Below are 15670 nucleotides of genomic sequence, written 5' to 3' on the forward strand. Positions count from 1 at the left end.
TGAAGCTCGCGATTATGCAAAGGGGCATTACATTTCCGACGCTGCTTGTGGTGTTCGGCTAATCACAATGCACTGGGTCAGCTGTCTAATCAGAGCAGACTTTGCTTGTCGGAAGGCGAGGCTTTGTAGAAAACGACGCGTTTGGGAGAGGCGGGGCATAGAGGAACTACAATAATGTACAGTATTTGAAAAAGAATGTGTTTTTTTAACATTAAAAATGTCAACATATTTTGTTTCACCCAAAACACAAAATTATGAACTTTAAAATAACAACCTATGACCCTTTAAGGCTAAAACGCCTCATTCAAACATGCCCCCACATGTCTACGTCACGATGTGGAAATATTTGCGTAATGCCACCCAAATGTTCATGCAAAGAAAGAAGGCGTGGTTTCAGGAACCGCAGTAGTGTTGATGCAGCCATGTCAGGGAGACACTGTGTGTTTCTGTGCCAAAGCAAAAGCACTTTATTTGGCCTTCCGAAAGTAGATGCAATGAATCATTGGTTAAAATGTATTTACAACAGAACAGCACAACCTACAAGGGTAGCCTACAAGGGTGGCTGTGCAAAGGCTATTTCTTAAAAAAATGGGTCAATTACGACTTTGCTATGACAATCTGGCGCTTATTCTGAATCAACTGTAGGTATGTTATGTTATTAGTTTAAGTATTTTTTGCTATTGCCTGTTCAAATTTGAAGTTTTGCGCCATGTAGAGTATTGCGTCGTGTGTGTGTGTGTGTGTGTGTGCTGAGAGAGAGACAGGGTCACATCACATTGGAGTCAGCTTTCTTAACCGTGGCTGCATCATATGACCCTTTAAAACTTATGACCCTCCATTATTGCCTAATGAAATGCACTTTCTTCCAGGTGTGACTCAATCTAACACTGCTGACAATGGACCTCTGGGTACAATTCAGAAAGTGGGAAACCTGCAACGAATCCAATTAAACGGAACTGAGATGGGCTTGTGGCACATTGACATGACGACAACTCAGCCCTACACCATTAAAGTGATGGGTGAGCCATCATGTACTTATTTGATAAACCAATGCAAAGCCAAACACTTAAGTTTTGCCAACCTGTCATGAGGAGAATATGGCATAATGTATATTTATTCTTTACTCCTAAAGTATTAAGAGGAAAATAGCTAATGTATTGTTAATGATGATAATAAAAAAAGCCGTGGCACTCTGAGATGCATGTTGACAGTATTTTTATGCCTTTCTAATGTAATGTAATCTTTTTACAGGTCAGAGTGCGATTACATTCATCTATGACTTTGTGGTAAGTATATTTTCTTAATAGTTTAAGTATTTGCTATTGCCTGTTCAAATTTGAAGTTTTGCGCCATGTAGAGTATTGCGTCGTGTGTGTGTGTGTGTGTGTGTGCTGAGAGAGAGACAGGGTCACATCACATTGGAGTCAGCTTTCTTAACCGTGGCTTGTGTACTACAAATACATACGAGCATCATCACTGTGTCTGTCACGGGCCTCTGTTCCCCTTTCGGGCTTGAACTAGGGCTGCACGATAAATCGCATGCGATGTTTAACGCGCATCTTATCAGTAAAGCCGGTTCTGTAATCAGCGGTAAATCTCCATCACCTGCGTGCTTTCACATTGAGCAGCAAGTTTTGCCAACCTGTCATGAGGAGAATATGGCATAATGTATATTTATTCTTTACTCCTAAAGTATTAAGAGGAAAATAGCTAATGTATTGTTAATGATGATAATAAAAAAAGCCGTGGCACTCTGAGATGCATGTTGACAGTATTTTTATGCCTTTCTAATGTAATGTAATCTTTTTACAGGTCAGAGTGCGATTACATTCATCTATGACTTTGTGGAAGAATTCAAAGGACCCCATCCTGGATTTGCTGCCATTGATGGGCGGCCGTCAGCAGGTTTAAACCGTTATTCTGTTTAACCATTAAACAATTCTTAATAAATGATTTGAATAGAAGTTTACAGATTTTTTGCTCTTTATTTAGGCTCACCTGCTAAGCTGCTGCTAACACTGACTGGAGAGAAAGGTCCAGAGGCTCTAGAGCTGCAGGAGGTTGCTCTCATGGAGGTGTCTGGGGTCAAAGTGTCTAATGGAACCATTGAGAAAATGGATGGTGGAGATTACTTTATTACTGTGAAAGAAGTGCCAGAAGGAGAGTTTGTGGTACTGCTGAAGGGAAAAGACAAGACCTCCTCCAGCCTGTACCAGAGGCAGACCACCACACAGATGTCTCAGTCTAAAGTCATAATAAAGGTACAAACTGTATTCTTAGTGTATTCTTCTTCTTAAAATTTAGTGAGACCAAAAGGTAGGTACATTATCTTTGAATATGCTGCCAAATTCTAAGGCATTAGTGTGTATCCTTCACACATAAGGGCATGGCATTCCATAGAATGCATTGCGCCAAATTCAGTGAAAAAGTGAATTAATGGTGGACGAGACGAGAACATTGGGTCACATTCAGTAATAATTGCGTGAGTTTTTCACATTTATATGAAACGACTCATGAAAAATGTCTGTGTACACTTGTGAATTAGTTCTTAACCTCATTCTAATGTTTTTGAAGTATTCTAAATGAATGACTACATAACCAAGGTTAGTCATTTTCATAGAACACGTCCAAACACCATCTTTATATAAGGGCTATCCGCACAACCTTTCCTTTACAGTCTTTCATCACTCTTAGCAAACATATGACAAAATCTTGATGATAAAATATATTTAACATGAAATATCTATGTATAAAATGACCCAGAGTATGATTTTTTTTTGTATGTGGTTCCATTTGTTCCAAATTTTTTTCATAAATTTTTTATGAATTTTACAGTAGTATGAGTTAATGATTAATCATCTTTTTTTTTTTTTTTTGGTGAAAACATTTTTTGAAAGCAAATTTGTGTGTACACATGGTTAATCAGTGAGACCCATTGTCTTTAAAACGCATCAACAAAACAGTAAAATAAAACATTTATAACAATGTTCTATATTTGTGGACTGTATTATTAAGCTTGTTTTAGTGTTGTGCTGTGAACTTAGCAAAATGCTAACATAAAAATCTATTGAAATCAATTGTGGGTTGAGTCTCTTGTGTAAAAATCAGTCACTTGTAAGTTCCATGACAATTATACTTCCTTTAAAAGGCAGTAGGCAGCTTGCTAGTTGTTTGAACAAACCTAAATTTAATTCTAAACCCATTTTCTTTCCATCTACAGGCAATAGCAGACAGCTCCATGCTGCCAGGAGAAGTATTTAAAATAAATTTTACTGTTACAACCACTGGAACCAGTGGTGCCTACACAATTCGTGCAAGGAATGACAAAAACATCCCTATGACACATCCATCAACGTAATTTCTCAACTTAGTTCTCAAATCACTCAGTAATGATTTAATCAGCTTTCCTTATCAAGAATAAAATTAAAAAGTGCTAAAGTTCTGTTTCTTTGTCATCCCAGTCTCAATCTCGTGAGTGGCGGCAGTGCTCAGGGGACGGTGTCTCTCACTCCACCTGGTAATACAGTCTCAGGCACAGATGTTACGCTAACCATCGAGGCAGAAGGCCCTGGAGGAAGTGATTCTAACTATGCTGTCCTTCGCCTTTCTGTTCTCTCCAAGGTAACCTCAGATGGTTTCAGACAACTGATAAAGCATTCTGCTGTTGTGAAGTTTCAGTGGAAAAGAATGTGGGCTTAGATAAGGAAACTGAATGAGGCACATTTATATGTGGAATGTTATTTCAGTACCGATTTTGCAGTAGTGGCGTCCCAAATGGACAGTTTAGACCTCTAAATGACTTCAATGGCAGCCAGTTATTTCTTCACACAAAACAAATTGTGGTTGACTTATGATTAATATATACTACCATTCAAAAGTTTGGGGTCAGTATGATTTTTTTTTGTAAAAAAAAGAATTATTTTATTTTGCAAGAATGCATTAAATGGATCAAAAGTGGTAGTAAATGCTTTTATTTCATTACAAAATATTTATATTTTACATAAATATTGTTCTTTGCTAAATTTCTATTCATCAAAGAATCCTGAAACAAAATGTATCATGATTTTTACAAAAATATTAAAGGGGTCATATGATGCGATTTTCAATTTTTCCTTTCTCTTTGGAGTGTTACAAGCTCTTGGTGCATAAAGATCTGTAAAGTTGCAAAGACTAAAGTCTCAAATCCGTTTCAGAGAAGCGGGGCATAGAGGAGAAACAATAATGTACAGTATGTGGAAAATAATGTTTTTTAACCTTAAACCGCATAAACACATTTCATTACACCAAATAATGTTCTTTTTAGCAACATCATATGACCTCTTTAAGCAGCTCAACTCTTTTCAACATTGATAATGATAAATGTTCCTTGAGCAGCAAATCAGCATCTTAGAATGATTTCTGAAGGATCATGTGACACTGAAGACGGGAGTAATGATGCTGAAAATTCAGCTTTGCATCACAGGAATAAATTCATAGACTGTATAGTGAAAGTGAATCCTGAGCGGTGAACTAATTTTCGGCAGCCGGAATTTCAGTGCATCTCTAATTATTGGCGACATCAGAAATGGATATTATATAATAGCTGCTTTTTTGAGCATTTTAGCAATTTAAAAATATAAAAAAAGGATTTTTTACACGGCACCCCGGTTAGGAAACACTGATCTAGACTATCTCAACCAGCTATCCAAATGTTAACCACTTTACATAAACTGGAATTTGTACTCAAATATGTCTGAGTCTTTTTTTAAGCAGGCTACTTCAACATGTGCTTGTATAGTTGCCTAAAGTGAAAATAGATTTTTCACAGTTCTTCACAGTGTATTTCTGCTCCTGTTTTGTTTTCCATCTCAACTGCAATTCATGTCAGTTATTTCAATCTTGAGGTTTATAAATGGCGTATTAGACAATCTGTGGTATCATACACTGCCACCCAGTGGTTGATATGATTTCTTTCTTGTCTGCATCATACTAGTACATTCATATGAATAGATAGAATAGACCATTGCAAGATAAATTGTGTAGCAAACAAACTCATTTAGTTTGTTTATTATATTATCATTTACAAAATGACACCTAAGGTGTTTTACTGATATCTATGGACAATAGAAAAATACTATCACAAATATACAATATAATAATAATAAAAATAAACAAGCAGTATACAAGTTTCACATTGACATAAGAATAGAAAATCATCACATTTTATTACTTCAATTTATGCACAAAATTAATACAATGAAGCATTTAACATACTTTTTTTTTTTACTTTTATCTTTTAAAAAAAGTCATCTTCATAAATTAAAGGGACAGTTCACCCAAAAATGAAAATTACCCCATGATTTACTCACCCTCAAGCCATCCTAGGTGTATATGACTTTCTTCTTTCAGACAAATACAATCAGAGTTATATAAAAAAATATCCTGGATCTTCCAAGCTTTATAATGGCAGTGAATGGGGTCGAGATTTTGAAACAAAATAAATTGCATCCATCCATCATAAAAAGTACTCCACACGGTTAATAAAGGCCTTCAGAAGTGAAGCAATGCGTTTGTGTAAGAAAAATATCCATATTTAAAACTTTATAAACCGTAATATCTAGCTTGCGCTAACTTTCATACGTGCGTTCACAAGAGAGTAGTGTTCCAGCAGATGACGAGGATGTAGGCATAGCGTAAGCTCCAGTGAAAATCCTTTGTTTACAGCAAAGGAAAACCAGTCTCCTCTTGGCATATATAGAAATCCTTGTTTTGTAATTTCAATTTGTGACCGGTATTTTGTTTTGCTCTCTCCTCTGCGCTTCCACGTTAGTCACTTCTCACTGGAGCTTACGCTACACCTACGTCCTACGTAATCCGCTGGAACGCCACTCTCTCGTGAACACGAGTACAACAGTTAAGCCCCCGGAGCTGTGTGGAGTACTTTTTATGATGGATGGATGCACTTTATTTAGCATCAAAATCTCGACCCCCATTCACTGCCATTATAAAGTTCGGAAGAGCCAGGATATTTTTTAATATAACTCAGATTGTATTCGTCTAAAAGAAGAAAGTCATATACACCTAGGATGGCTTGAAGGCGAGTAAATCAAGGGGTAATTTTCATTTTTGGGTGAACTATCCCTTTAATTTACAGTCAGGCCTAATACTGTTATATTTTTTTGTAACAGCATATTTGTCAGTAGATCAGTAGATCAATCCAAATTCTTTTTTTCCTACTTTTTTTTCATGTAACATGTTGTGTGTTGACATGTTTCTTAAGATGGGCCGACTGAGTAAAGCGTTTCCCACATTCCTTGCACTCAAACGGTCTTTCCCCTGTGTGGATAAGCTTGTGTCTTTTAAAATTGCCTAGATCCACAAATCCCTTTTCACAGTGGGGGCAGATGTAGCGTTTCTCTCCTCTATGCCCCTGCATATGCATATTCAGAGCAACTCTATGTTTAAACTTCTTCCCACATAGAGTGCATGAGAATGGCTTCTCTCCAGTGTGCATTCGCATATGGGTAGCCCGGTCTGCCTTGGCCAAAAACCTCTTTCCACAAACTTTACAAGGAAACGGCCTTTCTCCAGAGTGAATGAGCTGATGTTTGGTAAGGGTAAAGTGGTATACAAAACTCTTCCCACACTCCTCACACTGATACCGTTTCTCCTCTGCATGGACCTTCATGTGCCGGTTAAGACCCCGTACACTAGGAAACGCCTTTCCACACTGGGAACAGGTATAAGGTCTTTCGCCAGTATGAAGTCTCATGTGGTTCTCCAAGGCAGATGCATTGCTGAGGACCCTTCCACACTGGGGACACTCCGTATTTCTCTGCAGTGTTTTGCCTAAAGGTTTTGGTAATAGTTGATTTCCGTTATTTGAGCCAGAATGTGGTGTTTCACTAATCAAGTCATTCTGTACCTGATCCACCCTCATATCCTTGACCATAAATGTGCCGTCCTCATCTGCGGGATCTATTTGTCTGGATTTGGAGCAAATCTTTCTCTGTTTTCTCAGTCTTGACTGGAGTGTGGGGGTGTCATCATCTTCCGAGAGGTCTTTATCATTTCTCTCTGTGCAACATGGGGAAAATGGTACGTCCGCTTTGAAGTTGTCAACCGGAGACGCAGAGGTATCTAAAGATGGAATGGGTACTCGCCCTAAAACAACACTAGCTGAAGAGGCAGCTTGTTGCTCCTTCAGTGTTAGCAGAGGAGCAAACTGCCCAGATGGCTGAAAATGGTGCATGGGTGCCTGCTCCGAGGCATCTTGTGGCGTTATCACGATGGGTGAGTGCAAATGCAAAGTGTCAAGAGATTCAAGCAAACTTGGCGTATTATCGGGTGGAGGAAAAAACTGGTCTGGAGAAGAGGAAAACTGATCGGATTGTGCCGGATATTGAGATTGCGTGAGTGGAGGTTGAGGTTCGTTTAAGGAGACAGATCCCTGAACTGCGTTAACTGGAATGTGTGGAGAAGTAAATGGAACATGCATTGGCAGATAAGAAGGTGGCGTCGCCTGAACTGGATTGTGTGGCAGAACCAAAGGAAACTGAAATGATGGACTTGAAGTCACGGAATGTGCTGGCATTATCTGTGGCAATGCAAAAACATGGGATTGAGGGGGAACAAGACCGGTTGAGAGAATCCGATCCTGGACGGCTGGAAGTGTATTTGGAGCTGCTGCGACAGGAACATGTCCTGATGGCACGACAGTGTGTACTTGTGGTGTCACCTCTTGGGCTGGTGTTTTGATAGATTGTGGTGGAAAGAATGGTGGTTGTGTAAGTTGAGATGAACACTGGGATAATGGCTCAGTGGCCTGGTTTAGCGAAGCAATGGGTGAAAGATTTTTTTTAGTATGTGAAACCAAAGCCTGAGCTCGCTGTTTTGGGGAATGAGCCTCCGTTACTAAGACTTGGCTTGGAGGAAAAGGATTTAGGTAGGTGTTTTGACAGATATTTGACCCCTCTTTCTGAGCGACTACTGTCTGGTTTGATGTTTGAGGGTTTGGGTTTGGGTTTGGTCGACGGTGAGCTAATGAAGCTGTTGGATTGGTTTGAGGTATTTTGGGGAATGAGCCTCCGTTACTAAGACTTGGCTTGGAGGAAAAGGATTTAGGTAGGTGTTTTGACAGATATTTGACCCCTCTTTCTGAGCGACTACTGTCTGGTTTGATGTTTGAGGGTTTGGGTTTGGGTTTGGTCGACGGTGAGCTAATGAAGCTGTTGGATTGGTTTGAGGTATTGATGGAGTGCCAGACAGCTCAATCATTGGCACAGACATGTTAACAGTGGCAGCAGGAGTCTGGGTCGAATTGGGAAGTACTGATGAAGTGGATGTCTGTGCTGGTGCACTGGCATTCTGTCTTTTGTTTTGGGAAGACAAGCCTTCAGTGTTTTCCAATGTTCTTTCAGATGTACCTTGGATGGGTTGTATAGTCTGATTGGGTATTTGACCACAGGAACCCACTCTGCGACTACAAGAGGAAGTAGTCACTGGTCGTGGTGACTGTCCTCCTTGGCTGCTATGGTGCCTAGTTATTGTTTGCAATGCTGGTGGGAACACAACTGTGAATAGAGAGGTGAAGATGCAAGAAAAAAACATAAGGAGGACAAAATGTAAATAGAAAAAGTTGCAAATTGAGTCCTCAACTGATAGATTAGTTGAGTATCTGAGTGGTGTACATTACGGGATGGAGTAATTTCATCTGCACTAGTTTTTTCATTGTTGGTCTACATTGGTCCTAACTGTGAAATACAGCTCATATAGATTTCTTGTCAATTTTAAAAATTGTGTAAATATTTTTTGCATATTTTTGTTATTATTTGAAAAGGATTGGCTCTTATATGATAATTATATGTAAATAGAAGATTTTAGAATTCATTCAAGTGTAAAAATGTCAACTTTTAAAAATGGGTATGTAATGTTATATTTTGTTGTATTTTATTCAATTCTATCAGTTTCTGCTAAATGAGTAAATGTATATTACACCAAGCAGTTGCGTCTCTGTTGTGCACTTGTGAAAGAACTACATATAAGATATGACGTATATGAGAATTTTTTCTCTTTGTTCAGTTGAATTTGTGAATGACTCTTGTACCCCTTTCCATGGTGTCCTTATTTGGCTCTCTGCGCACCAGTATTGGTTCAGCACCCTCCTGCTTTAGTAGAAAGTATCCTGGTGCATATTTGTTGCATTCAGTCTCTTGAGGCTGAAGACAGAACATAAAATCATAATGTATAAAGGGGCTAGCAATAAAATATTATCCACTCCAGAATGATCAAATATGAGCATAAGGTTTAAATTCAATACTAATTGAACTCACCTCACATAGCATTTTGATATTCAATCAAGCCTCTAAATATTAAAAACCCTTACTGAGAGGGAACACTGTATGACCTCAGTCTGTGAACTTTGCTGTATCTCACAGCATAATTGATATGCAAAACAGAAAAGTGGGAGGAAGGGAGGAGGTGAAGCATAAACACTTTTTACTCTTCTGTCATATGACCTGTCATTTCTTACCTCTTGTTTGACGAGGAGCAATGCAAGTTGTCTGTTCCCATCCTCACTGGCACAAAGATCTGTGAGTTTCTCACTCGTAATGTCTCCCACATTAAGACGTTGTCCTATAAACTGAAGGGGGCTGCATCCCCGGTCAACCAAAGTGGGCTTTTCTGTCAAATGGAAAAAAACAAAACAAAAAAAGCACTGTAAATAACCCTGTTGAAAAAAAGCGCCTAACTAGCCAACAAGCAAAAAAGTGCCCAAAACATATTCTAAAACCAACCTAAACATCTTACCGTGTTAAGGATGTTTTAGGAGGGGATACATTACAAATGTCAAATTATGAGAGAAAATTGATTAATTAAATCAAAGAAAATTAATATACATATATTAAATATGTGCATAAAAAATCCCACAGACAGAAAAAAGGCCATAAAAGTGGCTTTTATGTATTAACCATCAGACTTCATCTAAGCCGTTAAAAGTCGTTATATTTTCCAGGAAGTGTTTAATGCACGCCATAACTCAGGAACACACTGTTACAAGAAAGACCTACCACACTGCACGCCAATATCACGATGTTTAGAGACATTTCCAGTCCTCTGACTCCCAGCTTCAGAGAATCTCTTTGTGTTCTGGCTGGATGAATCACCTGTCTTCGTGTTGACATTATCTTGCCTCAGCTGCAACAATTCCGCTTTCAAGCGCTGCAAAGTGCCATCATAAAGTTTTGTCGCTTCCCTCACAGCAGTCTGTAAAATTGTTTCCATTATGTTTGTGAACTGGGCCTGAAACCCGTCATAATCGTCCGCGTTCGCATCGGGCATGGTCCGACTCGAATCGAATGAAGTTAATTTTATGGAGCAGACGTTATGGTCCCTTTGACACAGTCAATGAGAATCAAAATGATGACGCGTCCAGGCGAGGGCGGTATACTTCCGCACTGAATGTGAAAAAGTTTTATTTATAGACTGCTGTAAAGATAGTTTGCGGTCTGCTTTTTATGACACTGAAACACACTGAAGTTCTAAAACGTGTATACATGCAAATGTCTTCATAAGGGAGTGAAACAAAACTTAATGATAACTTTCTGATTATTTGTATTTTTCAAAGACTCAAAGTCCAGCGTCTAGCCTATATCTTAAGTGTTTTTATGAATCAAGAATGTAGAAACAAAAATACATTTTATAATAGCCTATATGGATTGCACAGTCCTGCATCTTGACAAAAAAATTCTGCTGATTTGCAAAAATGGCCTAATAATAGGCCTATCGAATTGGATGATACTATATAAGTTAAATTTAAGAATGACAATGAACAAAATAATGTCTTCAGAATCATTCATACATGTGAAAATTGGACAAGAATTCCACAAACAGATGGCTCAAATAACCTGGATCAGAGGAAGGTGGGAATCATGTATTTGTGGCATGGTTAAGGGGTAATACATAACTTATTCACCTTTCAAGTAGGCTATTTTGTGTGAAAATGCGACATGCTCAAGCAAAACAGGCACTGTTTTTAGAATCAGCACATTCCTTTTAGCTATCCTATCAATAACTGTGAAGTCAACTGCTTGAAATGTTTCACAAATGGATTTTGGAAGATTTTACACCAGCTCCATGTATGTTGTATAGTTTCATAAATAACAAAATTGATTATGTTACTGTAGTTATTTATAGCACACTAGAAAGGGAAATAAACTGCATCCTTTCCAATAGCAAGCATCTAGAGCCGTACTGTTCAAGATTTTTGACTCCAAGGCTCCCCTTAATCCAAGACAACATTCGAAAGGCCCTCCTATCTCATGGTACTTCTGTTGTAATAAAAATAAGTAAACTCAAAAAATATAATGTCAGTTTAGTGTTGTAAATCTTCGTTTGAAGTGTTTATTAAATAGTACTTTGTTAATATACACTGTGCTAACATAACTATTTAAATGACTTATTTGGAGACCCCTTGAAGTTTGCAGAGGTGCCCTGCATTATTAATAATAGAAAATTGACCTTTTTTGCCTGCGAATTCGCACCTTGACTCAGTCACCATTCACTTTCATTATATAGACAAAATATGTGGTGAAGGTGAATGGTGACTGGGGCTGTCATTCTGGCCAAAGTCTACTTGTCCGTCGCACAGAAGAAATTCACATAGGTCTGCAACAAAATGAAGGTGAGGAAATGATTCTGAGTAGAAGAAAACAGTAAATTCGTAAACACTATTTTCATTTTCGGGTGAACTGTCCCTTTAAATTTGTCCCTAGCTTCCATCCGTATGTTTGTTACAGGAAGTGCTTCCAGAGTTCCAGTCAGTCCCAGTTTGGATCAGCTCTGATTCTCCGCGTATCGTTTATGTTACAATGTTTAAATGTGACTAATAAGAGAACAATAACCGGAAGTTAGCGTTAACTAACAATAACAGTACTCGCTAGCAAGTGTATGGACTAGTGCAGATTTGACAAAACTAAAAAATGGTTCAACAACACACCAACGATATGATGTGACAATTTGGTTAGAAACGTCTAGCAAGGAGGAGCTGGAGGATAAATTGTTGGTGTTGTGCTTGTTTATATAATAAAGAAAGTAGCTAGACTACTCTAGGTTAGTTTAAGGTTTTTTCATCTGTATTCTCATCATAATGTCTGAAGTCATTCACTCGTTTCAGTCACAGCTGTCCGGGGTCATGGAGACCGTTTTTAAAGCTGCCATATTTGAGATCACCCGTCTCGTGGAGGAGAGTTTCGTGAAGGAAGTGTCCCGTAGTCGAGAGCAGGTAGAGACTCTGAAGAAGAGGCTCCAGTGGAGCGAGACCAGACGGAGAAGTCAAGAGACGAGTGTGAGGAGTCTGAGGTGTGCAGAGTGTGACAAAGCCCGTGTGTGTAACGAGGAAAAAGAAGAAATGCCACCACAATCAGGTTTGTTCACAATCACAATTCAACTGAGGCTCAATGTTGTCTTGATTGTCACTATATGTAATGTTCTACAATAAGGAAATTTAATGGTTTTATAATCAATAGGACCATCATATTTTATAATGAGTAAACCTTTAACATGAATACTTCTCACACAATACGAAAAAATAAACATAAAATCATTGTAGCAACACCAAGATCGTGAGATTCCCAGTGAACTGAACTGTGGGTCGACCAATGTGTGTTTTTCAGGGCTGATACCGATTATTACAGATCAAGTAGACCAATAACCGATATTTTGAACCAATATATATGTCTGGTGTAAAAATGAAAATTATACTATTAATTAATACTAATTAAACTATATATATATATTATATATAGTTACAAACATCATAATTATAGTAGACAATAGACATTTTGCAAGCACATACTTTGCAGGCATGTTCATGACCCTAAATGAGAAAAAGAAAACATCATAGGTTAACCAGTATTTCTGTCAACTGAAAAATCCAAACTCGCCACATAACATAGAAAAAGGAATTGTTTAAAGACACTCACATCATTCCAGACATATGACTTTTCTCTTCCGTCCCTTTAAAGACCATTAAAGGACTGTGTAATCAATGCCCTCACAGTTGCATTCACCCTTGACCACATGTAGAAAATGAACACAGCCTCAAACAGGAGAAAGTTCCAAATGGGAACTGGGGAAGCTGTGAGTTGGAGTCTGACACCCTTTTGGGAAAAGAGAGGTTAGAAGACCAAACCAGCTACAGTAACACAACAGAGGTGAGTCGCCTCGTACTGCAGTGTTTCTCAAAAGCTTTCTCAAAAGTGTCTGAAACCTGAAAAATAATGCTGTGAAGATAGTAAGGCATTATTTTCTAAATGCATGTTATTGATCTTAATGTGAACAGTTCATCTGGGCATACAGTATGTTTCATTTTTTAAAAACTCAATCTTCAGTGAAAAAAAGACTTCTTTCTGATGATGCATGCATGACTTCTCCAATCATTTAGTCTGCTTAAACTCCACCCCTGGATGCTCCATCCAATCAGCAACCGATAAATAGAACCAAGTCCCTATCCTACATTTTTTCTTTGTTGATAATCTGTTTCATCACAATGCAGAAGAAGAGATCTGTCGCTATGTCTGCTTCATCGTGACTTTAACATTCTATGCACATTCTGTCTTTGTGTTCTCTGTAGCCTGCAAGCATAGAGAACAGGAAACTGGACTGCGTATTGAAAGAGGAGTCCCTTTATGTCACTGCCGGTAATAAAGAGCTTCAGGATGGGTGGATGTTAGATACTGAAGGTGTGATTTAAACATCTGATTACTGCTTTAACCCTCTCACATTAGACTGTGTTTGAACATTAGACATTTTTTTCCATGTTTGGTTTTCCAGGAGCTGAGACATCAGATTTCTCAGCTCACAGTTACAGTGAGCAGGAGCTGCATCAGATTCAGGAAGAGTGGAGCTCTGGACTTGATCAGACTGCTGACAATGAGACTTACGGAGATATCACAGACGTCCAGGGCCTGGCATATCCAGCACGCTATGACGCAGAAGAGCTAGCGAGCTACAGTGTGCATGAACTGGAGGTGGGAGACCTGGACGGTCTCGGAGAAAGAACTTTTGACATGTTGGGTAATTCAGTATCGGTTGCGGTTGGGCCTGATCAAAATGACCTGGACCAGGAAGTTGGGAGACATCACAGCTCTTCCATTAAGAGTAAGAGAGGAAACAGAGGATCTTTACCTGTGCAAGTCAGCCCCCAGACAGAAGATGTGGATAGAGACATGCACTGTTTACTTATTAATGCAGATGGCCACTTGCAAGACATAAATTCCTTCACTGAAGTTCGCAGTGGGGTTGCAGGAGGTGCTGGTCATAGAGGACACTCACTGTATGTTGGGGACACAACAAGTGGCGCAGTTTATAAGGGACATGCATTGAATCACTCTCTGAAACCTAATGTTGGACAAGCGTTAGTCGACAGCAGGGCTTCTGTGAACGCCTTCCCGCTCTCCCACCGAGTCGGTTCAAGTGCCGCATACACTTGTAACCAGTGTGGTAAGAAGTTCACTCAGGCCTGCAACCTAAAAGTGCACCAGCGTGTCCACCAGCGGGAGGGTCTCCACTTGTGCAGCCACTGTGGGAAAGGTTATTCGTCCTTCAGTGACTTGCGAAGACACAGATGCAGTCAGACCGGAGACAAGCCCTACACCTGCACACTATGTGGGAACAAATTCAGTCGATTGTGGAATCTCAAGCTGCATCAGCGTATTCACACACAGGAGAAACCACACAAGTGCACTATGTGTAGTAAGAGCTTTACTCGGGCCGACATCTTGAAAGTCCATCAACGTACCCATACAGGAGAAAGACCATATTGCTGTGGTATCTGTGGACTGAGCTTTAAACGACTGGATCATCTCAGGTCACATCAGCGCAAACATAGTGCTGACCAGAACAATCCATGAAAAAAAAAAAATGCACCATACAACCTTACGCCCCATTCACACGGTTGACGGAGGGCGTTTCTGAAGCTTGGTGCTGACGCGACCGTAATAGTGACAACAGCCAATCACATTAGTCTTCTGGTGTTGCATGAACGCGATTGGCTAGCATCTGCGCTAGGGTATTGGCATAAGGCGATCTGATTGGCTGACGCCTGCGTTGGCGCTTGAAAAGTTGAAAAGTTGAAAAGTTTTCAACTTCTGCCGCAAGCAATGGACCCAACGCAACGCGACGGACCCACAATTCATTTCGGCAACGCTTGACGTCACTCCATTCAAAGTAAATGAGAGGCGTTGACGCTGACGCCCCGTGTGAATGGGGCGTTACAGAGTTGTTTGGATTAATAAATTGTTGAGGGTCATAAAATCAGACTGGACATTATGATCAGACAGATGTTTGCCATAAGTCATAACATTGTTGCAGTGGCACCTCCCATTATAGTTATGTCTTCTGCATGATTTGATTTAGTTTTTCTTAAAGGGATAGTTCACCCCAAAATAAATATAATTTACTCACCCTTAGGTCAATTAAAACCTGAATGACATTCTTCTGTAGAACATAAAAGAAGATTTTCTTTTTCAAATTGTCAGTTTTTTTTCCTCCATATAATCTGTTTGGTTTCCAGCATTTTTCAGATTGTCGTCTTTTGTGTGTTAGTAGAAGAAATAAAGCAAAACAGGTTTGAGGGTGAGCAAATGATGACAGAATATTCATTTTTTTGGTTGAACTATGCCTTTAAGTT

At 39.2% G+C, this 15670-nt stretch overlaps 2 protein-coding genes across 4 annotated transcripts; one reads left to right on the top strand and one right to left on the bottom strand.

Annotated features, from left to right (window-relative positions):
- Window positions 1–6126: 6126 nt before the first annotated feature.
- Window positions 6127–10416, bottom strand: LOC107746658 (paternally-expressed gene 3 protein). 2 transcript variants are annotated; one of them, XM_016560974.1, is made up of 5 exons: window positions 10050–10416; window positions 9512–9663; window positions 9086–9197; window positions 8115–8552; window positions 6127–7944 (listed from the first exon to the last, which is right to left on the bottom strand). In XM_016560974.1, exons 1-5 carry the CDS (start codon window positions 10318–10320, stop codon window positions 6224–6226), a joined length of 2694 nt encoding a protein of 897 aa, XP_016416460.1. In that variant the 5' UTR covers window positions 10321–10416; the 3' UTR covers window positions 6127–6223. The 2 variants fall into 2 exon arrangements, with proteins under 2 accessions (XP_016416460.1, XP_016416454.1); XM_016560968.1 differs by having other exon boundaries at window positions 6127–7885; window positions 8065–8552.
- Window positions 10417–11782: 1366 nt separating this feature from the next.
- On the top strand, window positions 11783–14914 carry LOC107746722 (zinc finger and SCAN domain-containing protein 5A). Of its 2 annotated transcripts, XM_016561025.1 has the most exons (5): window positions 11783–12039; window positions 12155–12404; window positions 13066–13193; window positions 13613–13721; window positions 13813–14914. In XM_016561025.1, the coding sequence occupies exons 2-5, from the start codon at window positions 12173–12175 to the stop codon at window positions 14889–14891; spliced, it is 1548 nt and encodes a 515-aa protein (XP_016416511.1). In that variant the 5' UTR covers window positions 11783–12039; window positions 12155–12172; the 3' UTR covers window positions 14892–14914. The 2 variants fall into 2 exon arrangements, with proteins under 2 accessions (XP_016416511.1, XP_016416504.1); XM_016561018.1 differs by having other exon boundaries at window positions 11783–12404.
- The last annotated feature ends 756 nt before the right edge of the window (window positions 14915–15670 follow it).

This window comes from Sinocyclocheilus rhinocerous, unplaced genomic scaffold (genome assembly GCF_001515625.1).
Source record: "Sinocyclocheilus rhinocerous isolate Xijiao unplaced genomic scaffold, SAMN03320098_v1.1 scaffold2026, whole genome shotgun sequence".
Classification (NCBI taxonomy): Eukaryota; Metazoa; Chordata; class Actinopteri; order Cypriniformes; family Cyprinidae; genus Sinocyclocheilus; species Sinocyclocheilus rhinocerous.